This window comes from Pyrus communis, chromosome 12 (genome assembly GCF_041283825.1).
Source record: "Pyrus communis isolate YQ-2024b chromosome 12, ASM4128382v1, whole genome shotgun sequence".
Classification (NCBI taxonomy): domain Eukaryota; kingdom Viridiplantae; phylum Streptophyta; class Magnoliopsida; order Rosales; family Rosaceae; genus Pyrus; species Pyrus communis.
In genome coordinates, this window is record NC_142576.1 from 22,214,960 (window position 1) to 22,240,844 (window position 25,885).

Below are 25,885 nucleotides of genomic sequence, written 5' to 3' on the forward strand. Positions count from 1 at the left end.
CGGAGACTTGAGATTAGTCTCAGGAGGCAAATTGTTGATGTCTACATTTGGATCAACTATCTGAGTGTCAAATCTCTAATCTTCATTGTCACTCGTGCTCTAGCATCGCCACTCATAGCGTTTGATGTTTAAGTTTTTAGAGAATGTTTCGGGATTTAAGTGTTTTTCTTTTTAAACAACGATATATTTAGAACGTTTGATGTTTAAGTTTTTAGAGAATGTTTCGGGATTTAAGTGTTTTTCTTGTTAAACAACGATATATTTACGCTAAGTATAATTTAGTCTAAGTAGTCGTACTTTTTACGGATAGTCATCTCCTTTTGTAAATGATGGTTTAGAGGAGACATTTGGTTCTCTTCAAGGTGGAATTTAGTGTAACAAATAACTAAAAATGTGTAAAAATTAGAAAATGGGTACAAGGAGTTATAAATAGAAATTACATCTTGAGTTAAAATGCTAGGGAGACTATAGTTTTGTATTACATTGATGTATCATCACATGTGACGAATGATTTATACATGTGATAGTGCACTAATACGGTATAATTACGTGGTCTTCCTAGCATCACCCTTTATTTTAAACCAATTTTGTAAGCAAGAAATGCATTTCCATTTTGCATTAAAAGCGCAAACAATATGATCTAACAAAAAACACAAAACAAAAACATAATAAATACACCTTATTTGATACGTTTTTGAAATAATTATTGGTCTACATGTTGTTCGCCACAAATATTGTTTAGCATTAAAGACATAATGGTCATGAAAACTTTTTAATAGAACTTATAGAAGTAATATTTCTACTCTAAATTGCATTAAGCGAATGAATAGAGTTTGAATTCAAGATACAGTTGAACAAAGAGATATATCTTATCCATCAATTTTCTTCAATAGTACGAACTATTGAGTAGTAAATGAACAATCATGATTGAATTGAGAAATTACTATTTTTACTTATTTGTTAATCTAATGAATGTAACGCTGAATTACTGAATAGTCCGGACTATTAAATACTTATCTTTTATCCACCAGAGAAATCCAACGCTTGCAAGTTTAGACGAAAACTTATTCTCAAAGTAAAGAGGGGTGTATAACATGCAAACTCCACTTCAATCTTCTTTTTCCTAAATCATTAGGCCCCTAAAATTAAAAAGAACTAAAAGAAAAAAGACTTTATCTCCAAGTTAGGGGGACACTCAACCTCAAAGTTATAGTATATGAATTAAGTGTAGGAAACCCATCAAAAGTTTATATATCATTTTCCAACTATGCGTTACACAACAATTGGTAAATAGAAAAAGATACGTTCTAGAAAAAGTTAGAAAAAGTCGGGTACAAATTAAGCAAAATAGTTGGTGTGTCATGTGCGCTCTTCAAAAATTAAAGGTTTTTATTGGGTAACTTTCATGCTTAAAAAGGCTAAAATGTTGTTTTTAACCCGATTGTCTCTCTACAATTGCAAAACAGTAGTGCTACCTGCACATTTATTTTTATTTATCACATACTTTTCTAATTTTCAACTATTAAATTAAATAAATTGAAAATATCAATGAAAAAAATTATCTAAACAACACTATCATTTGCAAAATTCATTCGTATCTTTTTTGTGTTTTTAACTACTGATTAGTACTTTGTACCAACTAATTTCTTAATAATATCTTGTATAAAATAAGTCTTTACATAGTTAATGCATACGATGTTTTTGTCAATCAGGGTTTTTTTTATATGGGTCCAAAATAATTAAAAATTGGACCTATTTCAAAAGTCAAAAGCCACTAAAAGTTGGATCTATTTCAAGAGATGACCTATAAAATTGGATTTATTTCAAATTTTCTCTAATTAAAAAATGATATTAGTTTTTTCATACTCTAGTTATATAATTTTGATTTTTTTTTTTGAACCAACAATAGTATCTACGATGGAAGAATGAGTGGGCTAAGCTTTACAATGAATCTATCATTATAATGTGGTTTAAATACGTTTTTGATGAGAATTAAACCTAAAAACCTCTTATATTTACAAGTAAAAAAAAAATATTATCGAACCGTAATACTAAATGATTTATAATTTTGATTTAGCACACCGAAACATTATGAAATCCTCGGGCGTATGTATTTGTAACATTTAGTTTATGTGGACAATGGAATTTGATGGCCGGATGAGGCTGACAAGCAATCTGCCAGTGGAGAAAACGTCACCGTCCTGGACTTTAATAATAAACGAGACGAGAGAAAGAAAAGTGTGACACGCGCGCTTTAAGAGAGTGACGTGGAGGGTGTTTTTGTTGCTTAGCGTACAACTTTGGGCCTTCTTCGTGATTTTCTTCTTTGTAAAATCGGAGGACACCGACGGCTTGCCGTGAAGCCTTTTTAGCTATCCACAAGCTTAAGCTTCGGCTTCGGCTTCGGCTTCGGCTTCGGCTTCTCCCTTCTCACCTACTCACATGCACTCTGGAAGATTATAAAATAATAAAAAATTAAGAAAATTTTTATTTACACTCATATAAGACCAACTTCAATGATGGGCTAAAAACCAAATTACCTCCCAAAATTTTCCCCCAAACCCACTTCAACCCAAGGGGAAATTTTGAGCTAAATGCTAAATGTTAAACCAATGCCAAATTCCCCCCGAAATTTAGCCCAGAAATCGGGATGGACTTTATCCAATATTTATCGGAATTTAAATTTTTTTAAATTAAATTAATTTACGATAGTCTACATATTTATTTTAAAAAAAATTTTAATTTAACAAAAAAAATAGCCTAAGTTCATTCTTTAATAATCCCAAACTAAATTTTTAGGGTATAACGGTTAGAGTAGAAAAGCTGTTTTTGGACTAAAAACTAATTTTTTCGGGCTAAAAAATTTGATTTTTAGCCCAACCATTGGAGATGGTCTAACCTCTACCAAACTTCCTATTTGCATTCATTTGATTTTTAACAAAATTATTAATATCTCTTTAAATCCAAATTTAATACCTAATATGCCCCTATAAACCCAATTCAATATGTAGATTTATTTTTACACCCATTTGATTTTTAACTCAAAAGCTGCCGCAGCAGGCTGTGCCACTTGACTACAGAATAGTTACCGCCAAATCAGAGGTCGTTGGATCTTGGAATACCAATGATGGCTGCTCACTTATTTTGTATTTCTCAGGTCCTCATGTCAGGAATTTTTCACGCATGGTGCTGGAAATGCAACGTTTAAATCCTCTGTCAGCTCTTCAGATGTGCAAAACCCCTACGCTTTGTCCTCTGTGTTCTTCAAAACCGAGTGCCAATTTTCTTTGTGTCCTCATTTTTCTTGAATTCCCATAGCTTGCATTTTTGCCAGTCTGCAAATTTGCAAGATAAAAATCAATGGCTCTCAAGGGCGTTCATGTCTCTGATGTTCCAAACCTTGATCAAGTCACAGAAAATGCTGCCGCGTACATTCTCCATGGTTGGCTCAAGGTCTCGGCATTTGCCATCGAATTAATTACTTGGAATTCAAGAAACAAAAAACCAAGAGGAATCTGACTTTTGGAATTGGGTTATTTATTTTTGGGCATGTGTGAATAGGTGTGAAAGATGACGTTGAAGAAACGAAATGGGGATACAAATGGCCAAAGTTCGTGGTGATGAACTTGTTGTGTGGTTGTGGATTAAGAGTAAGAGAGGCGATATCTACCAGTCTTCTTGGTTTTTTGGGGTGCAGACTTTGTATTAGGACTTTTAGGCAATACTATTTGCACCAATAGCTACATTGATGCCATGATTTTGGGGTGTAGTCAGACTACACCGACAAAGAAGAAGAAAAAAAAAAAAAAAACAGAAGAAGCAAACGGAATCCAAGGTCCTTGCAATATCTGCAAGTCTTTTTGGTTTTTTGGGGTGTAGATGGACAGTGGAAGACCGACTGCAGCCATTTGCTATTGCAAAAAGATAAACAAACTATGCAGGATTGATTGAAAAAAAAAATTAAAACCAAAATACTCAACTTCTAAACTCTAAAAAATTGAAATCAAATGAACAAAAAATTCATAAATTGAGTCATACCTTGATTGGAGGATTCAAAACTTCAAAATCACCATCCATCAATAGAAAAACTTATTTTTCTCTATGAGAGCTATTAGGGTTTTAGCCAGAATAAACGTAAGATAAGTAAAGAGTGATCATAGGGTTTAATTATAGTGTTTCAGTTTATTAATGAATTTGATTTTTGTTATTAGTTTCATTTTTGTAATTATACAATAGGGTAAAATAGACAATTAACATTTAAAATTTTAAAATTTTAAGTTAGGTGTAAAAAGATGTTGCATGGGTTTAAATAAAAGTTTCCAAAAATTAATTAATCTTTTATTATAGAGGACTTTTAATTAATTTGTGTTTTTGCAGCATAAAATGAGCTAATTAAGCACTTAAAACATGTAATCTCTTTTTACTCCCTCAAACGACCCCTTACCAAAAAGAAATGAAAAATGAAAAAGATATAAGGCAACGCAGCGGTGTGAAGTTTGTATCGCGGACTTGTAGTTAAGTAGCACATTAAAGTAATTAGTTGCATGATAAATTTAATTTATGTATGAAGTTTATAAATTGTTAACAAGTAACAATAATAACTTCTATATATGCATTACAACTATGGTAGATTTGAGTTATATATGGTCATGAGCTGACCTTTAACTCATAGTGCATGCGATATACTATTATGTAATCAATTTATCACGCGTTAATTGTCAATAAATACACATTTTGAATATATAACAAACATTTATTAGATGGTGATGCTATTAAAATTATATCTTGATTGCATGAGAGAATCTCTCATAGTGTATCGCTTAAAAACTACCATGCGACTCTGTCGTCATAACCCACCACATCAACATATATCATGTTTGGTATCCAATTTGCCTTATACTCATAGGTAATGGACAAACTAATGATGTATGTCGAAAAATAAAAATAATTTTTTTCCTATAATTCAATATATGAATTGGATTAATACCATGCAATTTGGTTATAAATTGACATATTAGTAAATGAAAACGTCAAATATGATGGGAAGCGGTGCATTTGAGTTGGTACGATCGCATCAAACATATATAATTTTCTGAATAAAAAAATTATATCTTGTTTCATTTGACAACCCAACACAGAACTCCCCTCTTTATTACAACATTTTTATATCAAACACAAGTACAACTGGCGTGGCTTCGACTTCAACTCCAACTCCACCAGCTTCGCTTCACTTCCACACAACTCAACTGTCTCGAAGCCAAAGCTTTTAGAGAGAGAAGCAGCAGCAGCAGGTGCCAGGTGGTGGTGGTGAGTACTAGAAGAGAGAGAAAGCTAGAGAAAGAAAGAGAGAGAGGGAAAGAGGAAGTCTCCGCGTGGTCCCCACCTCTAGCTGTCAACAAAATTAACTCTCATGTCTCTCACCTTCTTCCGAAGCCTCTTAATCTCACAAACCCCAAACTCCTGTTATTCCTTCTTCTTCTTCTTCTTCTTCCTCCTCCACTTCTCTACTTCCACTTCCCACCGCCGTCAAACAATCCCACTACAAAACTTCAACTCCAACATTACCACCGCCAGCTACCCAGCAGCAAGTCCGACTTGTTCGCCGTATCTTTCGGGCGCCATGGACTCCCAGATCTATGGTCGCTGCTTCTTCTTAGTCTTAGCTCTCGTCCTATCCGCCGCCGCCGCCGCCACATTGCCATCCAACAAATCCTCCACCGCTGCGGTCAACTCCAACTCCGTCCTCGTCGCCCTCCTCGACTCGCATTACACCGAGCTGGCCGAGCTCGTCGAGAAGGCCCTCCTCCTCCAGACCCTCGAGGAGGCCGTAGGCAACCACAACGTCACCATCTTCGCCCCAAAAAACGAGGCCCTCGAGCGTCAGCTCGACCCGGAATTCAAGAGGTTCCTGCTAGAACCGGGCAATCTGAAGTCCCTCCAGACGCTGCTCATGTTCCACATTATCCCCAGCCGCATCGGGTCGGCCCAGTGGCCTTCCGGGTCGGGTCACCACCACAAGACCCTCTCCGGTAACCACGAGCACATTCATTTGACAACCCACAAGCCAACCGGCCGCAAATCGGTTAACTCCGCGCAAATCATCGGACCCGATGATGTGACCCGGCCCGACGGCGTCATCCACGGGATCGAGCGCCTCTTAATCCCTCGCTCCGTCGAGGACGACTTCAACCGGCGACGGAATCTTCGGACCATATCCGCCATTCACCCCGAGGGAGCTCCCGAGGTCGACCCCAGAACCCACCGCTTGAAGAAACCGGCTCCTCCGGTTCCAGTCGGGGCCCCACCAGTTCTGCCGGTTTACGACGCCTTGGCTCCCGGCCCGTCTCTAGCTCCAGCTCCCGCACCCGGACCCGGCGGGCCCAAACACCACTTCGACGGCGAGAGCCAGGTGAAGGACTTCATCCACACTCTCCTCCACTACGGCGGATACAATGAGATGGCGGACATTCTGGTGAATCTGACGTCTTTGGCGACGGAGATGGGGCGGTTGGTTTCGGAAGGGTACGTGCTGACGGTGCTGGCGCCGAACGACGAGGCGATGGCGAAGCTGACGACAGACCAGCTGAGCGAACCGGGGGCGCCTGAGCAGATTGTGTACTACCACATCATACCGGAGTACCAGACGGAGGAGAGTATGTATAATTCGGTAAAGAGGTTTGGGAAAGTGCGGTACGACACGCTGAGGCTGCCACATAAGGTGGTGGCGCAGGAGGCTGATGGGTCAGTGAAATTTGGGCAGGGGGACGTTTCCGCGTATTTGTTTGATCCCGATATTTATACGGACGGGAGGATATCGGTGCAGGGGATCGACGGGGTGCTTTACCCTACGGAGGAAGAGGAGGCCAAGGCGGAGAAGAAATCTGCACCGGTTGTTAAGGTTGCTGCTAAGCCCAGGAGAGGTATATTCAGCAACTTTTTTCTTTCTCTGCATCTTCGATTCCTTGCTTAAATTTGTGTTTGCTAGTAATTAGGTTTGTAATGTGTGTCATAATTGATGAAAAAATATGTTTTCTTTGAGGTTAGATTAGGTCAAATTGGACTGGAGATTGATGTTCATGGTGGAGTAGGTTGAAACAGTTTAGAAATGGGTCAGTTATGTTATACTAGATGTTACCAATGATTAGGATGATGTGGTCATTGATTTATTTATGGATGGTTTGTCACTAGTTTTCTCATTATCGGCTTCATTTTTCCAAGTTTCCGTAGTTTGATCGGCGTAATGTCAATGAAGTTTCAGAGAGGCTAATGGCATCTGCAGCTGTGTTTTTAAAGCCAAAAAACCCTCTTCCACCCTTTTTCCTTCTGATATGGCACCTAAGAACCCTAGATTAGATCACACTCCCATCCTCCCCTGTTGATATCCTCGGTTCCAATGCTTTTCGCGGACATCTCACGACGGTTGCTAAGGTTGCTGCTAGCAATTCCCGGAGTTGCATGCTTTGTTTTACTGCGATTCGTTTGTTTCGTTTTTTATTGATTGATTCAATTCATGTTTGTTATTGTCGTGAGGGGCTGATAAAAATGCATTTGTTTTTGAGGTTAGGTTAGGAACTAGTAAACATTTCACTAGTCATTTTGTTTTGTTTTTGATTGATAGCGGAGTGGGTTGGTTTCTGGAGAATCAGTTTACAACTGGGCTGGTACTAATTCATTCATAAAAAAAAGGGGCGGCTTATTACATGTTAAATGCGACAAATGATTAGGAGTGATGCGATCATTGATTGATTAATGGAGGTTTTCTAAGATTTATCATTTGATTTATGGGCATGAGCAATTGGGCATACCCAAGAAGGTGACACCCAACAACCCTATATAAGTTGTAGTATTTCTTAACATGTAAACCATCTCAAACCATCTATCAGCTTGAGATTTACATCAATCAACGGTTATCAATTCCCTAATTTTGCACGAGCAACACAAAGTAGGACGCTTTTACTCGTGTTGTATGTGCCGATATTAGGACATACCTAAGATTATAGGGCTACAAATATTTTCTTGGGGGGGTAGAAGGAGGAAGCTTGGACAGTAGGGTTAGGCAGCAAAGACTGTCGGTGCAAAAGCATAAAAGTTTTGACATCACGGACCTTGGAGTGCAGGGGAGGAGAGGGACCCTTCCACCAGTGTGTGTTCCGAATCATATGAAATGGTCTTATTCATTCATGGAATTTCCATGTTGACACCAGCCAAGCATTACCCAGCGGTGACCTAATGAGATATGACCCACCACACCACAGCCTGTCCCTTAATCTAATCTCTCCTACTAATTGAAAAGTCAGCTGGCAGGCTTTGTTCTGTCTTTCAAGCACATTATCTCCCCAGCTCAGTAGCTGACCTTCATATTATTTTTATTTAATTTTTCCCATTTTTTTTATTTATTTGTTTAATTTGTTTTAATTTTTATATTTTTGGATTGAATTTCATGCCTTTTTCCAAGTGGTGATTCCTTGGTATTTATTATATATCTGCATGTGATATTACAGGTTTTATTCGGTTGACTTATATTTTTTCCGTTTTCGACTTAAATTTTCAGGGAAATTGATGGAAGTAGCTTGTAGAATGCTTGGAGCTGTTGGACATGATTCACACTTCTCTACTTGTCAATGAAGATACTGGTCTCTCTCCCTCTCTCAAAATTACAATTTCTCCCCCGACGAAAGAAAAAAAAAAAGGATGAATATTTCACTGTAAACAGTTATCGATAATGGTAAATACCGTTCTTTCTTCTGCATTCGTTGTAATTTGTTTTTCGAAACACGTTCGGTATTTTTTGGGGTAAAACAGAGTTTTGGTAAGCATGGCAGTGTAGGATGATCGATGATATGAGTCTTCATGTTATATAAATGATTTGAATAATGAATGAATGTATAAACAGAGGGAGCGTTTGGCTTGCGGGATTTCTTTGGATATCCCTCCCAAACAAAAGAATCTCCATATCCCTCTTGATTTCTCTCCCCTGATTTGTTATCAAAACTGTAATTACATACTCATTCTTTAATTATTATCTTTATTTTTCTGATTCTTTTGTTTGGGTGACCATGTTTGCATGAACAACATCCTTTTTGTCCATCGCTTTGCTTGTGAATCAAAACTTCAACCTGTTTGCTTGCGCATCAAACAACCAGAGTTCTTGTGTCCTTTGAGCACCGTCCGCTGATGTGTCCCCACCCGAGCAATCCACCATTTGCATTAATACAAATTATAAACTCGGAATCCTCTACGGTGTAATTTTGTCTATGAACAAGAATCAAACCCACGCGAACATGAAATAAGAAACTAATAAAGTGACTTAAGCGTCGGATCACCTGAGATAGGTGCACCACTTTTTGAATCTAACTACGCCGACCGGTCGCTCTAGTTCACCGACTACTTATTGGGAAATTTTCATGCGTACCACTAATTTTAAGCTACTAGTTTCCAACATACTGAGGTTGAACCTTTTGATACCGGAGGAAGATACAAACGCGACACCTCGATAAAAGAAGGGTGATTTTGTATAAAATCAATACAAAGTTACCATATTGACATTATATCAACAATTTTTATGTTAATTATAAATAGGTCAATCATGTATTTGTGACACTTAAATGCATTTAAAATAAACAAAAATTACAGAATTTGCCATTACAGCTGGCATCTACTTCAACTGACAGCCAATTTCTCATATTTCCTAATTCTATTTTTTACATTTAAATTTAGACACTGTGTTGCAGTGTCCATTTCATAGTTTTGTTTTTTTTCATCACTCACATGCCTCATACATGCCTGTTTTTATATTTGGATTCAGACATTGTAGTGCAGTGTCTGTTTCTTGGTATTGTTTTTTATTTTTCGATTCAGACATTGCGTTGAAGTGTCCGTTTCCTGATTCTATTTTTTTCATCACTCATATGCTTTCTATGCTTAACACCTCACACGACTCTTTTAGACACTACAATGCAGTGTTCATCTCCTGTTCTATTTTTTACATTTGAATTCAGACATTGCATTGCATTGTCTGTTTCCTGGTTTTCAATTTTTGATCATAGAAGTCTATGTTTTCTGATTTTGAATTGCTGACCATAGTGTATGTTTTCTAGTTTCGCATTGTAAGTGTGTAAATGGTGGTGGAAAAAATGCGAATGTGTACTGAAACAGTTTCGTGAAAGGGGAGAAATAAAATCCAAACAGTTTCAATTGCTTAATTAGCAATCAAAATTGTCAAGCTCCAAGAATTTGCAAAACTATTTCCTCTCTGATACATCAAGTTGACTACAAAAAAAAAAAAAAAAAAAAAGAAGAGGTTTTTAATCCTACTCAAGTTTCATCGTTGGTATCTAAATGTTTTCCTAATTTAATGAATTCTTTCTTCAAACATTGACTTTACAATATCATCATCCCATTGTGCTTTACAGATGTAAAGACCTTTCGACGTTACAGAATTTCACAGCCTTTCATGGATGAGAAAGCACATGTCTTTGACCTCCACAAGTCCCAACTAAACACCAGCAGTCGAACCCTTGAGAATCGACGTCGCCGACTCCCAATTCTGGTAATTCCAATTCGATTTCAGAAGCTGAGGGGAGAGAGATGGCGACGAGTCCGTCGATATTGAAGGCAGTGCTAGTGATAGCTGGGATGTGCATAGGCAGGTACATAGTGGGCCCACCTCTATGGTGGCACTTCATAGAGGGCTTAGTCGTCGTCTCCCACTTTTCTTCTTCCTCCTCTTCCGCTTGCCCTCCCTGCTTTGGCGATTGCTCTTCTCACCATGTCCTCCATCCCCATTGGTAATGACATAAAGCATATGTGGCATTGATTATTGACCTATCTCTAATTAATAAAAATATATCATTGATTAAGTCCAAAATAAAAATATGTCATTGATATATGATTAAATTGTAAAATTTTTGTTGATTTTTTGGCTAAATTACCTATAAAAGAAATAGGCTACGAATTAATTAGTTGGTATATGTCCAAACTTCACTGAAATTTCTTTGAGGAGTTATATTGTACTTGAAATTTAGCTACAAAAACATTAAAGTGCAAATAGCATTTTACCATTATTTGTGTTATAGTCTTTTTTTGCCAATATTTCTTCCAAATAATAGAAATAACTGAATTGATCTTTTTGTTATATGAATTTAGACCTCAAATTTCTTTTGCATTAATTTAGAATCTTGAGGTGGTGGTTGAGCTGGTTGTTTTACATGGTATGATTAGTTGGTATTATTTGTCACTGTGTAATCAATTGGGGGAAAAATAAATAAAAAGATTTTGGTCAATTATGGTAGTTGCTTAATTAAATAAAACCCCTTTTTTGCATGCTCATTATATATCATAAGATTTCTTTTTGTTCTTTCTAATCAAACTTAGGCATATAAAAATCGATTTTTATAAGGAAGATATTATCAAGATCCTTTAGATGTGGAATCATCACTCACTTGTCCCCACGTGGGACATGTAATTTTGCATTTTATTGTCAAAAAATGGAAGTGACAGTAACGGAAAGGGATCCTAAAAGGATCCATTCCTCTTAATCCATTAAATCAGAAAATTCATGTCGTCAAAAATTGATCTAACAGTTAAAGTTATTATAACTTTTAAAGTGGACCCTTGTTTGTAGCCATTAGATCAAATTTCAACGGCATGGATCCCGTGATTTGATGAATTAAGGGGAAGGGATCTGGAGATGATCCCTTGCCGTAATATTATTCAATTCACCAATATCAATATTTTAAACATTGACCATAATACACGTATGAATCAAGAATTAATAATTAGATACTGTGTGTGGATGCAAATTTCTTCCTCCTTGTTCTTGGACAAAATTGCACCTACAAAACAAATAACACATTTGGTCAAGGCCAAGAGCCTCCCACGATGAATTGGTGGGGGGGGGGGGGCTTTGGCTGAAGAACCTCCGATGCCAAATTAGAATTTTGAGGGAAAAGTGTTTGGAGAATTTAGAGAATTTAGTAAGAGTGTAAAACTTAGGTTTTGGAGAAAATAAAGGTGTTTATATAGGGGTGTGGCCAGCCCCTTCGGGAGGAGATGGACTGGCCACTTGGATGATTTTTTGAGATTCATGATTTGTAGCTAATTAATAAATTAATTAAATAATAAATCAATTAATTAGCTAATTAATATAATTTTAAAGGAAAGATTTGGGGGTTAGCTTGTGGAGAATATTTGATGAGGATGGATGAAATAGGTTTTAAATACATACTTATTTTGGGCACTTTTGACTTGATTGAGGAATGGTTATCCAGTGCTCGTGCGTAGGAGTTCCGGTGTTCCTCGATGGTAGTTTTGTCCTTTTAATCCTAGAATCCACATGTCACATCTATATTCTTCTTGATTATTTTGGCTCTAGACTGTGTAAACAATAAGTATGTGATGTGAGAAGTAAAACTTCCTTATAATGACAAGTAATAAAATAAAACATTTCACTAGAAAGAATAAATTGTACATAACTTAATTGAAATTTTCATCATAAAAGCAACACGAGTTTTATGGAAGTAAACTAATATCACAAAGAAAGAAATTTAAAAAAATAAAATAAAGAATGCATAGGCTCATGGATATTTCATGCAAACTTTTTGTAAATTGTTTGCAAACACTAGATATTTCTTGAAACTATCGAGGAAATTGACTAATTTCTGGAAATATCGTGGATATGGGGTGAATTTTAGACTTCATCCCCTCTTTCCATATCGTTCCCTGAATTTTTGGATATTTCTTTGGAAATATCGAGTATATCCAGGATATTTCAAACACTGGTTGTGGCTTCATATGACATTGCCTAACAAATAATTTTAAATTTCCATGTTTTTGAGCAAATTTCCATCATTTCTATTGAAAGCAATTAATATCGATATCGATATATGATATATCCGTTGATATTTTCATAAATTTACCTATCGATATTTCCACCGATATCGATATTTTAAACACTGGTTACATCACATGTTTTATTTATCAACACCAACCTGAAAGCGGAAGTTCAGCATTCACTCTATTGCAACATGTGTGTTAATTACACCACTTGACACACAAGGAGAAATTCATATAGAGACCCCGATGCTCTCGAAATCCTCAAGAAGCCAGAAACAAATAATGGTAATGGTCTTTCAGGGACTGTTCGAATATCTTGTACAAAATTCATTTGTGCTCATCAATTGTTTGATGGAATGTATGATCAACACATATTGTCATCACTCGAAATGACGCGTCGAAATCCTACGACAAGATGCGTCGACAACACTCGGTAATGAATCTCGACAAAACTCAACATGGCTTTTCGGCAGAACTTGACAAATGTTCTGTTCTGCCGACATGCACGCATCATAGCTCAATAACATATAACATGCACACCAAACACTCGATGAAATTTCCAACCGAAAAAAAAAAAAAAAAAAGGTTTTGTTTTTCATTTTGTAAAATATTAATGCAAAAACACAAATTCATCGTTCACACTGTTGCAACACAGTGTGTTAATAACATCACGTATCACATTTAAAGTGGTTTAGTCATTTACTCATGGGCTTGTAGAAAGCAAAGTTTGATGCCCTTCAACTCGCGCCAATGAAGAAAGAAGAAAGAACAAAAACTGGTTTAAAGCTAAAGTCCACCTAAAGAATAAATATAAGAAACCCAAATTTCAGAGGAACAAAATGGGGTTCTGCACCGATAAATTCAACCTTTCTAGCATCATTGATTGATCAGTGGCAGCTGCTACCGACCGGTCACCCTTCCAAGTTATGTAGTAGGACCCTGTAGCATTAGTCAAAGTTAGGAACAAATTCTTGTTTTAATTTCTTTGGGATATATCTGGTAAACGAATCGTGTTTGTCATGTTAGTATTAATTTTGTGTCATATTTGTTTTACCAAATTCTACCAATCAACAAATCTAGATCCTTGAAATTTGATGCAACGGCTAAAGTTATTATAACTTTTAAAGAGATCCTCGATTTTTAGCTGTTGAATAAAATTTCAAAAATCCGAATTTGTTAATTGGTAGAATTTGGTGAAAGGGATCCGGAGAGGATCCCCTTCCGTTAAGGGGTTCATGTAAGCCAGATTTTGACCTAATGGACGCCTAAACCTTATTAAACATGTGGCCAAACATTGTTAAACCTTATTCTATTATATTTTCTTTTCTTTATCTTTTTCATTAAGGTGATGTTAGACGATTTTTTTACAGACAAAAATGGTAAACGGTAGGCTCTACAATTTTCAAAGTAAAATGGGTGAGTCCCTCTTTCATATATCTTGATAACTTTTGTTTTACCAATTTTGACCTCAAATGTTAAAACTCTGTGTTGTGTTGATGTTAACATAGATAGTTGTTATTAGTACTGCAAAAGTCTATTTAAAACTTTTCCCTTGTAAAAGTATCAAGAACAAATTGCAGTTTGATAAGATGATTTTTTAATTTTTTTTTTTTTTTGGCGTTTTGATAAGAACTTCCTTTGATGATAAGAAAACACTTTAGTTTAATCCGTTGAAGTAGTCATTCTCACTTACTTGTTACTTACAGTTTAACACATGCACATAAACTTAGGACAAGTTTTTACTTTCTAATATAGGACAAGGCCACCATCAATTCTTACCTCTTTTAGACAATATCTTCTATTTTTGTCAGAAAAAATTCCAAGATATTTTCTCAAAATTCGACAAGCTGTACCCAGCAAGGGCAGTGGGAAATGGAATAATGAATGAATGAATGTATAAACAGAGGGAGCGTTTGGCTTGCGGGATTTCTTTGGATATCCCTTCCAAACAAAAGAATCTCCATATCCCTCTTGATTTCTCTCCCCCCTGATTTGTTATCAAAACTGTAATTTACATACTCATTCTTTAATTATTATCTTTATTTTTCTGATTCTTTTGTTTGGGTTACTATGTTTGCATAAACAACATCCTTTTTGTTCCATCGCTTTGCTTGTGAATCAAAACTTCAACCTGTTTGCTTGCGCATCAAACAACCAAAGTTCTTGTGTCCTTTTAGCACTGTCTGCCGATGTGTCGCCACCGTAGCAATCCACCATTTGCATTAATACAAATTATAAACTCATAATCCTTTACGGTATAATTTTGTCTATGAACAAGAATCAAACCCACACGAACTTGAAACATGAAACTAACAATGTGACTTATATGATATCCCACATCGCCTAGGGGAGTGATCCTTATATGTATATTCTCATCCCTACCTAGCACGAGGTCTTTTGGAAGCTCACTGGCTTCGGGTTTTGTAGGAACTCTGAAGTTAAGCAAGAAGGGGGCTAGAACAATCCCATGATGGGTGACCCACTGGGAAGTTGCTCGTGAGTTCCCAAAAACAAAACTGTGAGGGCGTGGTCAGGGCCCAAAGCGGACAATATCGTGCTACGGTGGTGGAGTGGGCCCGGGAAGTGGTCTCGGCCCGGACGGGGATGTGACAATTTGGTATCAGAGCCTAACCTTGGTCGCGCATGTGCCGACGGGGACGTCGGGCCCCTAAGGGGGGTGGATTATGATATCCCACATCGCCCAGGGGAGTGATCCTTATATGTATATTCTCATCCCTACCTAGCACAAGGCTTTTTGGGAGCTCACTGGGTTCGGGTTTCGTAGGAACTCCGAAGTTAAGCGAGAAGGGGGCTAGAGCAATCCCATGATAGGTGACCCACTGGGAAGTTGCTCGTGAGTTCCCAAAAACAAAACCGTGAGGGCGTGGTCGGGGCCCAAAGCGGACAATATCGTGCTATGGTGGTGGAGCGGGCCCGGGAAATGGCCTCAGCCCGGACCGGGATGTGACAACTTAGGCGTCGGATCACCTAAGACACGTGCACCACTTTTTGAATCTAACTACGCCGACCGGTCGCTCTAGTTCACCGACTGCTTACCCGGAAATTTTCATGCGCTACCACTAATTTTAAGCTACTATTTTCCAACATAATGAGATTGAACTTTTTGATACAAGAGGAAGATTCAAATTCGACACCTCGATAAAAGAAATAGGCTGCGAATTAATTAGTTGGTATATATATTTCCAAACTTCACTCAAATTTCTTTGAGGAGTTATTATGTACTTGAAATTTAGCTACAAAAACAAGTGCAAATAGCATTTTGCCATTATTTATATGTCTTTTTTTTTTGCCAATATTTCTTCCAAATAATAGAAATAAATGAATTGATCTTTTTGTTAAATTTCTTTTGCATTAATTTAGAATATTGAGGTGGTGGTGGGCTACAGGATTTAAATCCAGGCATCACAAGTTGGTGGTGTTGCATGGTATGATTAGTTGGTATTATTTGTCACTGTGTAATCAATTGAGAAAAAATAAATAAAAAGATTTTGGTCGATTATGGTAGTTGTTTAATTAAATAAAACCCCTGCTTTGCATGCTCATTATATATTATAAGATTTCTTTTTGTTCTTTCTAATCAAACATAAGCATATTAAACTCGATTTTTAAAAGGAGCATATTACCTAGATCCTTTAGATGTGCAATCATCACTCTCTTGTCCCCACGTGGAACATGTAATTTTACATTTTATTGTCTAAAGATGGAAATTGACCGATATATAATGATGTTCATGATTTTAATATTATTTAATTCATTCGTGTTACAGTATGTGTTTTATTTATCAATACCGACCTTAAAACTCAAATTCCACCTTCACTATATTGCAACCCGTGCGTAATTTATTTATGCTCATCAAGACCCTTCAGAAGCTAGAAACAAATAATGGTAAAGGTATTCCAGATATTCTTCAAATGTCTAGTACGATATTTATTTGTGTTCGTCAAGTGTTCAATAGAATGCATGTTCAACATATCTCAATAGCACTTAGGACGCGTCGACATTCTCAACAAGATGTGTCGGCAACACTCAATATATCTATACAAAACTCAGCATGGCCTTTCTGAAGAGCTCGATATATATAGATATCAGTCGACATGAACGCATTATAATTCGATAGATTATGACAGACATACCAAATGTTCGACGAAATACCCAATTGAAAAAATTGATTTTGTTTTTCAATTTGTAAATATTAACGCAAAAACACAACTTCGTCGTTCACACTGTTGCAACACATGTATTTAACAGCACATGTCACATTTAAAGTGGTTTAGTCTTTACTCAAGGGCAAGTAGAAAGCAAAGTATGATGCCCTTCAACTCGTGCCCACGAAGAAGAAGAAAGAGCACAAAATGGTTTAAAGCTAAAGTCTACCTAAAATGTAAAGACAAGAAACCCAAATTTCAGAGCAACAAAATGCGGTTTTGCACCGATAAATTCAACCTTTTTAGCATGATTGATTGATCAGTGGCAGCTGCTACCAGCCGGTCACCTTTCCAAATTAGGTAGTAGGACCCTTTAGCAACAGTCAAAGCTAGGAACAAATTTTTGTTTTAATTTCTTTGGGATAAACCTAGAAAACGGGTTGTGTTTATCTTGTTCGTATCATTCTTATGTTATATTTGTTATTATAACGGGTCGTTTTGTATCAAATCCGTGATCTTAACGGATTCTTAACAATTGACTCGATAACGACCTGATTCATTAATGAATCGTGTCATTTTATGTCAAGTTACAGGGTTATGCAATAAATTTTCATGTCTAATGTCTAGACCTTGATAACAACCTAACTCGCTGACGAATTGATTTGAAATCTATTATTTTTGTATCATTTCATGTTGAGTTAACGAAATGTTTTAAGAAATTTTCAGGCCTACTTTGAAAAATTAATTTAGAGACCATTTTACCAAAAAATGAAAATGAAAAGAAAGATCATATTTACATTGGAATTTAGTTTATATATATTTGATTACCAAAAAAAAAAAAGTCAAAGCTAGAGATGTACTTGGTTAAAGTTATAATAGGACCATTAGGCCAATCCGGATAAGGATTCTCTTCAGATTCACTTTGTGAGGATTCTAACAGTTCATTGTAAATCGTGCGATTAATTTTCGTCAGGTATTATTTGTGTTTAATTTTAAATAAAAAAAAGTCATATGACTTCTAACCGCACGATACACGATAAATGGTTAAAATGTGAGAATTCTTAGGATTCCTATAATTTGAATCCAGATGGAATCCAAATACAGGCCAACACATTAAATTATTTGACATTTGGCATTTCTTATGACGTCGCAAACTAGTTGTTAAGGGTTTCATGTTAGCCAGACTTTAAGCTTAAACTTTATTCAACATGTGACCAAATATTGTTAAAACAATTTTTTTTTTTAAACTAAATCAAAAGCAGAAAAACAAAAGAGCAACTCTCTTATATTTTATTTTCTTTATCTTTTTCATTAAGGTGTGTCAAACGATTTTTTTCTATACATAAATGATAAAAGGTAGGCTCTACAATTTTCAAAATAAAATTGGTGAGTCCATCTACTCTTTCGTATCTTTTGATAAATTTTGTTCTATCAATTTTGACTTGAAATGTTAAAATCCCGTGTTGTGTTGATGTTAACATAGATAGATGTTATTAGTACTGCAAAAGTCTATTGAAAACTTTTCCCTTGTAAATATATAAAGAACAAATTACAATTTGATAAAACGATTTTTTTTTTTTTTTTTTGACGTTCTGATATGAACTCTCTTTAATGATAAGAAAACACTTTGGTTTATTCCGTAGAAAGTAGTCTACTTACCTGCTACTTACAGTTTAACACATGCTCATAAACTTTGACAAGTTTTTACTTTCTAATATGGGACAAGGCCACCATCAATTCTTACCTCTTTTAGACAATATCTTCTATTTTTGTCAGAAAAAATTCCAAGATATTTTCTCAAAATTCGACAAGCTGTACCCGGCAGCAAGGGCAGTGGGAAATGGAATCAAGATCTCGTTTCATCCAGCTTTTAGCTAGGGCTCCTTTGATTAGGGTCAAAGCAAAGCCTTATTCCTTAGCCATTGATTTAATATAAGAAAAACTAATGAAAAATGCTTGAAAACTTTGAGTTTTAACCATAAAGACAAAATAAAGAGAAAAGTGAATAGTACCATGATTGATTTTTTAGTGTAAAAATGTGATTTTTCGTTAAAATGAACAATATCGAGATATTTTCGTTAAAGTTCCCTTTAATATATTACACACACACACATGTATAAATACCAAGATTTTGTAAAGCAAATGTTAAGATCCCAATAGGCAACTACATGGAACATTTCATTTTGTTAAAAATAACAAAATGCATGCATGTAAATGTGTTGATTTGAAGACAAAGTCATAAGATGCAAACTAAATTTGTTTGAAACTTTTATTAGGGACTTGGCTTGGATGTTCTAGTACAATCACCTAGTAACAATTAGATATGCTGTAATGACATTCAATGATTGTGTCAAATTGTTAATGGGTGATTGTATTAAGAATTTTAATGTACCTAATCAACAAGAGCAAAGCTAGAAATTTTTTACCAGCCAGCTATCGCAAGCTCAAAGTCTAATAACCTTTCTTTCAAGTGTCTATACCTACAATGTAATACTATATCGTTTCTTGAAAATGAAGATATGTAAACTTTTTGAGAAAAAAATTGAGAGAGGTATGTAAGAAATAAAAACGAGTATGTATAAAGCATAACGCAATAAATAACGCCTTGCAGATTCATATTGAATTTTGAATGGGCTTCACAGCCCAAAAACAAAGATGGCTTAAAATTCTAGTGCATTGGGCTGTAACCAAAATGGACCTAGGCCGAGGCGGATAGACCTCTAAATCCAGAAAAGTGCAAGCAAAGAAAAAACCCATTACATCATTCATAATAATTGGGGAATGATAACACTTAATTATGGCCGAGTATGAGGGAGCTGGGTCACCGACTCACCCGTGCTAATAATCTACATCTTCTATTGTTATTGGCACGAGACAGCACTGTGATGGTGAACTCGTACTATACAAATTATTATCCACCACCACACACCCAATAGGAAACAAAATGGAGAAAAACTTAGTCATTTCATTGAATCAAATTGAAGAAGAAGATGAAGAAGAGAATGGTGGTGGTGGAATCTCTGGTATAGCCAATCGAGTCTTTGTTTTTTCTTATGCTGTCATTGCCAGTCCTCTGATTAGATTCATTTCCAATTTGCCAATGATGCGCATGAGCAAAACAAGTTTTTTTTTTTTTTTTTTTTTAATGTAAATTTGACTAAATTATACAAAGATTTTGGAGCGAATAAGTTAGTCATCATGAGGTGTATAAAATAAGTGGGACAAGATTAATTTAACTGATGCCTGTTTAATACTTAAGGGCACCAAACACCTCATGCTAAATAGTCTTTTTCGGTGTTTAATAAACGTGTAAAATGAGATGCACATGTTATAATATAAGTAGACGACATGATTGATATGTCTCATTTTAATGTATATTTCTCAATATCCTTCCACTTACAACATGACATGTGGTGTATTGTTATGGAACTTATCTGGGTACATCGAAAAATCTCTCATGAGTTTGGATGGGAAAAAACAATTTCGAGAATTAATTAAAAGAAGTGAAAATATATACAATAGGGAAGGGTAAAATAGTAACACCAAAACCCAAACCCTAGTACTTGACCAAAAAAAAAAAAAAAACCAAAACCAAAATCCTAGTAGATCACTTGTATCTTGCGCCGCTTTGTTGTCTCCTCCAAGCTCTCCTACCCTCCTCTGAAACTCCAACCTCCAGGTCAGTTTCATGGAATCTGCTACTTACTATGAACTTTTTAATTTTCTTAATTTTTTTTATTTTTATTTTTATTAATGCTTCGTTATGTCATTGTTTTATTGAGAATTAAGCTTCAATTTTCAGTTGGGTTTCTGAATTGAAATTAGAAATTAAAGAATCACAAATATTGTTCTTAATGTGATTGAAAGTTTGTGATTTATCCTTTTATTTTGCTTCCTAATTTTATTTGTCTAATTTTTTTATAACTTGATTTGTATAAATATATGGGTTAAGCCCCCGTAATTAATTAATTAGTTCAACATTTGGAACATTTGGAACATTTGAGGCAGGCATTGTCAAATAGTTGTCAGGTTTCTGTAATCCCATTTCTGGGTGAAGGTGTTTTAATCAAACTAGGGTTTATAGCATTGAGTTTTCTAACTTTTGTAGCTTGAATTGCGATAGTGCAGAAACCATGGCCGCTGCTGATGTAGCTGCTCCTGCATTGGAACCAACGCAGCCGCACTATGATGTCAAGCTCTTCAACCGCTGGAGCTTCGACGATGTCCAGGTTTCTGGCGTTTTTGCTTAAATTGTGTACTTTGTTTTTCCAGAATCTGTGATGAATTTGATGAAATGTGGTTGAGTTTGGTAAAAATAAGTTTAGGTGGATTGTTATTATTGATGGCATATATTTAGAGGTGCATTAGGTTTGATGTTGACATATACTCTGTGGTATGAGATAATGTTTCAGAGTGAACCGATGGTTGGTTAGCCCTCGAGGATCTGTGTTTGTCGTGCAAATCTTTGTTGGTTCCTGTCTTGCTTTTCAGAAATTTTAGACATCTTTGTGGCCTCCTTTTGTTTCTTAGATGCGCCGTACGTACAAGTTTGTTCTTGTCACGTGTATTTGATGCCGTAAAAGTGTACGTACACTTTAGTTAATTTCGTATATATGTTGATTCTCTTCATGACCATTAATCGTTGCTATCGATTAATTGGTAATTATGTGTCAAGTAGGGATCCGGTGACACACGCATTTGACACATTTTTGTGGGGAACACTCCGTAATGTATTTAAACGATCCAACTGTCTATCTTTTATGTCTTACCTCAAAGATCATTTCTACCAAAAAGTACCCAAATCCATAACCAGGTGACCATTGGCTTAAATTTAGTGTTTCTTTGTAGATCTCGATTTGTCAATTTTCTTCACTACAAATGTATGTCTTAATGGTTTTGGATTTGTCTATTTTCTTCAAATGAATGATCTATGAATGATGTACTAACATATATATGGTTCGGATGGTTGAAATACATTACAAAGTGGACCCTAGAACTGGGTGACAAAACGTGTGTTAAAAGCATGTGTCCTCGGACCCTAATCCTGTGATAAATTTCATTTTTATGTTGAATATATTGATTAATTTGTTATACTCACGGCTGCTAATTATAATATGAATTGCCACTTTTAGGTCAGTGACATTTCACTGGCAGATTACATTGGAGTTGCACCTTCCAAGCATGCAACTTATGTACCTCACACTGCTGGAAGATACTCGGTCAAACGATTCAGGAAAGCTCAGTGCCCTATTGTGGAGAGGCTTACAAACTCACTCATGATGCACGGGAGAAACAATGGAAAGAAACTTATGGCTGTCAGGATTATTAGGCACGCGATGGAAATTATCCATTTGCTAACTGATCTGAACCCAATCCAAGTTATTGTTGATGCTGTCGTTAACAGGTACATACGCCAATATGTTAATATCTTTCTCATAGTAATAATATATGTTGCCCTCTGTCCCTTGTTTGATGCTTAAGGGGAAGCTTATGTGCCCTTTAGTATAGTTTTCCTGATTACATGTTGATTTTTACATCTGTTGGGAACTTGGGATTACGATGGATGTGACCTTTCTTCTTCTTTCAGTTCCGTATTTGCATATCCTTGTTTTTTTTTCCTCATGCTGTATGTCTTCTTTCTGCTGATCAGTGGTCCACGTGAAGATGCAACTCGTATTGGATCTGCTGGAGTTGTTAGGCGTCAAGCTGTGGATATCTCACCTTTGAGACGTGTAAATCAGGCTATCTATCTCCTCACAACTGGTGCTCGTGAGTCTGCTTTCAGGAACGTCAAAACTATTGCTGAGTGTTTGGCTGATGAGCTTATTAATGCTGCCAAAGGTTCCTCTAACAGGTACTGCGCTTATTTGCCTATTACATGTTATTTTCTCCAAAGTTATTTGCAGTCTGATTTCATTTCTTCCCCTTTTTTATTGTTTGTTCGATGACGATTGGTGGTGTTCTACGTGCAGTTATGCAATCAAGAAGAAGGATGAGATCGAAAGAGTTGCCAAGGCTAACCGTTAAGAGGCTGCGAGAAAAATTTATGCAGGGAGGAGAATTTTGTACCCGTATTTGTTTTTTGCCCATTATTTAGAATTTTTCGGATATACCCTTGAATGCGAGACATGTCTTTGTCCTTTTATGTTACGAAACCAGTCATCTGTTAGTTTGGATCCTGTAATTTTATACCGTTGGATGCGGTTGATTTGATCCCTTATTCAAATTATGCAATCTCATAGACACTCTACACATGTTTCGAACTTTCGATGTATCGTTTGCACTCAATAATGGCAACCCTCCATGGATATCGTTACTTGGAGACTCACCTGATTCTTTTAGAAGGGTTGCCATGGTAGAAGCACACTTATCTTCTCCGTTAGCAGCCTTCTGGAGACAAAGTTGTACTCAACCGGAAAGTTGTCGTCGGACATCGAAAAATCACTGAAAGAATCAGAAGAAGTTACTTGCATTTGCATATGCCATTGGTTTGATGTCTGGTTGTGGCACTGCCGAGAAAGTAACAATGTGAGGCTTCAAACTTATATCCCATCGCCACCAAAAGAAACACCTACAGCTCGCCTGCTCGGACCTCTTCCAGCCCTAGTTTGTGGATCGCTCCACAGAAAACCACGCATAAACCCTTCCTCCGGAGGTTCACCAAAACCGATTAATCGCTCTAATGTCGCTCAATTTCACTCCATCAACGCTGAAAAGATCGCCATGGGTTATAAAAACCTTACTATTGATTACATGAATGCTTTAATGTAATCACCATCTGAAGGTCTCATCAGAAAATATGTATTCAATACAGCACCATATGACCATCAAGATGGAGAACAATTTTAGTGTGTTGGAAACACGGACAGATACGTCAAGTGTCATAATACATGTGGTTGGATACTTGAAAAAAAAAATTCAACCGCTTATATTATAACACTTAATGTACCTGACCGTATTTTCAGTACACTCAAAAATCTCATATGCAAATAATGATTATATTAATTACATACAAGAATTTTAGCCAAATCTCAAAATTAAATTGGAGCAAAAGTTTTGACACCAATTCTTAACTTTAGTTTCATTTTTCTTAATCCACGTGGCTTTATTAAATTATACATGTGGGGCTCACATGTGAGCCACATCAGCTTTTCTTTTGGTCGAATAAGCATTACTAAGTTTACGTTTGGTTAACGGGTTCTTCTACCCTGCGCCGTTCCCTTGTGCTCACCGATTCAACGAGCCCCTCCCTCCCGGCGCCATTTTCTTGTCGACCGCCGTCTGGAGCTCCCACATCCAGGTTAGGGTTTATCTCTCTCGCCCATCTCTGCAACTTCTCGCCCTGATAGCTTATCCTTGTCATTACATTTATTTTTTTAATTTCAGTTCTTAATTCTTTGTTAAAGTTTTTTTGTTTATAAGAATTTGGCTTGAATTTCAGTTAGGGTTTTGAATTAAATAAGAAATTAAAAATCACAAGTTTTGGATTTTGTACGACTGATTTAGTGATTCATATCCTGTTTCTCCTTTCATTTTTCTTGCTAATTTTATTTATCTGATTTTTATAACTTGATTTGTAGAAACATATGGAAAAATTCGAGCAAATGTGATATAAAGATCATCTTTTTAATCTAAATTTTCGGTTTATCACTTCTCAAAAGGGAGTAGGATTACAAAACAGTTAATTTGGTATTGCTTGATTTTTAGTTACTGCCGTTACCAAATGTTAACGCGACACAGTACCAAGCGCAATGTCGTTCTAGGATTCATATAACCGATTCCGCTTAGTGGGAAAATGCTCTAGGATTCATATAACCAACTCCGCTTAGTGGGAAAAGGCTTTGTTGTTGTTGTTGTTGTATTACCAAATGTTAACCATTTTTTCTTGGTTCTTGTTAGACAATGAGGTGAGATGCAACGTTCACAGTATGAAAATGCGTCGAAAGTTATGACTTGTGACATTGTTTTCAACCTTGATCCTTGAATGAAGTACCGTTAGTAAAGATTTAATTTTTGGCATGCAATGTCCCGAGCTAAATTCTTGGTTTCACCACTGTTTTCGATAGTTGTCAAAGGATGATCTGTTGAAGAGTGTGATAGATATGTATACGCTCTGATTTGTGAGTTTATTTTCATTTCATATCCCAACATTCATCATGAAATTTCCAGATTGGATATATATTTTTGTTCTTTTTTATTTGAATTGTTATCTACCTTGTGTCATGGTGATTTCAATGACTAAGATTGTTTAGTGATTGTTAAGGGCCTCGTCCAAGGAGAAAGACTGTCACCTAAAGTAATGGCCGCCAAGATATGCATAGCCATTCGATCATTTGGTCGCCCATTGACGGAAAACATCAACTGGGGACTTCCACCTTACACACGGAAGATTGCACTGCCAGAATCAAGAGTCTTGTACACTGTGTTACGATCACCTCATGTTGATAAAAAGTCCAGAGAACAGTTTGAAATGAATGTCAAGAAACAGTTTCTGGTCATAAACACAGAAACACATGAATTGCAAAAGAAGTTCTTTTGGTTAAAGCGCCAGCGCATATTTGGAGCCCAATACGAACTCCGATTTTCTTGCAAGACCCGTTTGGACAAGGAAAAACTCCAGAGATTGCTTTGAAGTAAGATCCGTGCATTGGACCCGAACTGCTGGATGGTTCTGGTTTTGTTTTGATAGGAAGAGGAGATGAGAAAAAAAGGAGCACTTCAAATGTTAACGAAGATAGGTTGATCTCTAATAAGTTCTGTACGCTTACGTTTTGGTTTTAGCAGATAGGATGACGATTCGGAATCGCTTTTGGTTACAGTAGAATTTGTTTACTTGTTATTGAGCAATGATTCAACACTTTATATTTCAGCTTGGGTTTGGATGT

At 36.3% G+C, this 25,885-nt stretch overlaps 2 protein-coding genes across 4 annotated transcripts; both read left to right on the forward strand.

Annotated features, from left to right (window-relative positions):
* The first annotated feature begins 5,418 nt into the window (after positions 1-5,418).
* On the forward strand, positions 5,419-8,973 carry LOC137745073 (fasciclin-like arabinogalactan protein 16). Its single transcript, XM_068484946.2, has 2 exons — positions 5,419-6,920; positions 8,552-8,973. The coding sequence occupies exons 1-2, from the start codon at positions 5,621-5,623 to the stop codon at positions 8,623-8,625; spliced, it is 1,374 nt and encodes a 457-aa protein (XP_068341047.2). The 5' UTR covers positions 5,419-5,620; the 3' UTR covers positions 8,626-8,973.
* Positions 8,974-20,550: 11,577 nt separating this feature from the next.
* Positions 20,551-23,250, forward strand: LOC137745020 (small ribosomal subunit protein uS7). 3 transcript variants are annotated; one of them, XM_068484871.2, is made up of 5 exons: positions 20,551-20,679; positions 21,129-21,229; positions 22,133-22,404; positions 22,651-22,854; positions 22,973-23,250. In XM_068484871.2, the coding sequence occupies exons 2-5, from the start codon at positions 21,134-21,136 to the stop codon at positions 23,025-23,027; spliced, it is 627 nt and encodes a 208-aa protein (XP_068340972.1). In that variant the 5' UTR covers positions 20,551-20,679; positions 21,129-21,133; the 3' UTR covers positions 23,028-23,250. The 3 variants fall into 3 exon arrangements, with proteins under 3 accessions (XP_068340972.1, XP_068340973.1, XP_068340971.1); XM_068484872.2 differs by having other exon boundaries at positions 20,576-20,679; positions 21,124-21,229; XM_068484870.2 differs by having other exon boundaries at positions 20,581-20,679; positions 21,109-21,229.
* Positions 23,251-25,885: the final 2,635 nt, after the last annotated feature.

Coding starts and splice junctions, on each gene's coding strand:
- LOC137745073 (XM_068484946.2), top strand. CDS start 5,621: ATGGACTCCCAGATCTATGGTCGCTGCTTCTTCTTAGTCTTAGCTCTC. Junction 6,921..8,551: donor TGCTGCTAAGCCCAGGAGAG/GTATATTCAGCA, acceptor TTAAATTTTCAG/GGAAATTGATGGAAGTAGCT.
- LOC137745020 (XM_068484871.2), top strand. CDS start 21,134: ATGGCCGCTGCTGATGTAGCTGCTCCTGCATTGGAACCAACGCAGCCG. Junction 21,230..22,132: donor GGAGCTTCGACGATGTCCAG/GTTTCTGGCGTT, acceptor TGCCACTTTTAG/GTCAGTGACATTTCACTGGC. Junction 22,405..22,650: donor GTTGATGCTGTCGTTAACAG/GTACATACGCCA, acceptor TCTGCTGATCAG/TGGTCCACGTGAAGATGCAA.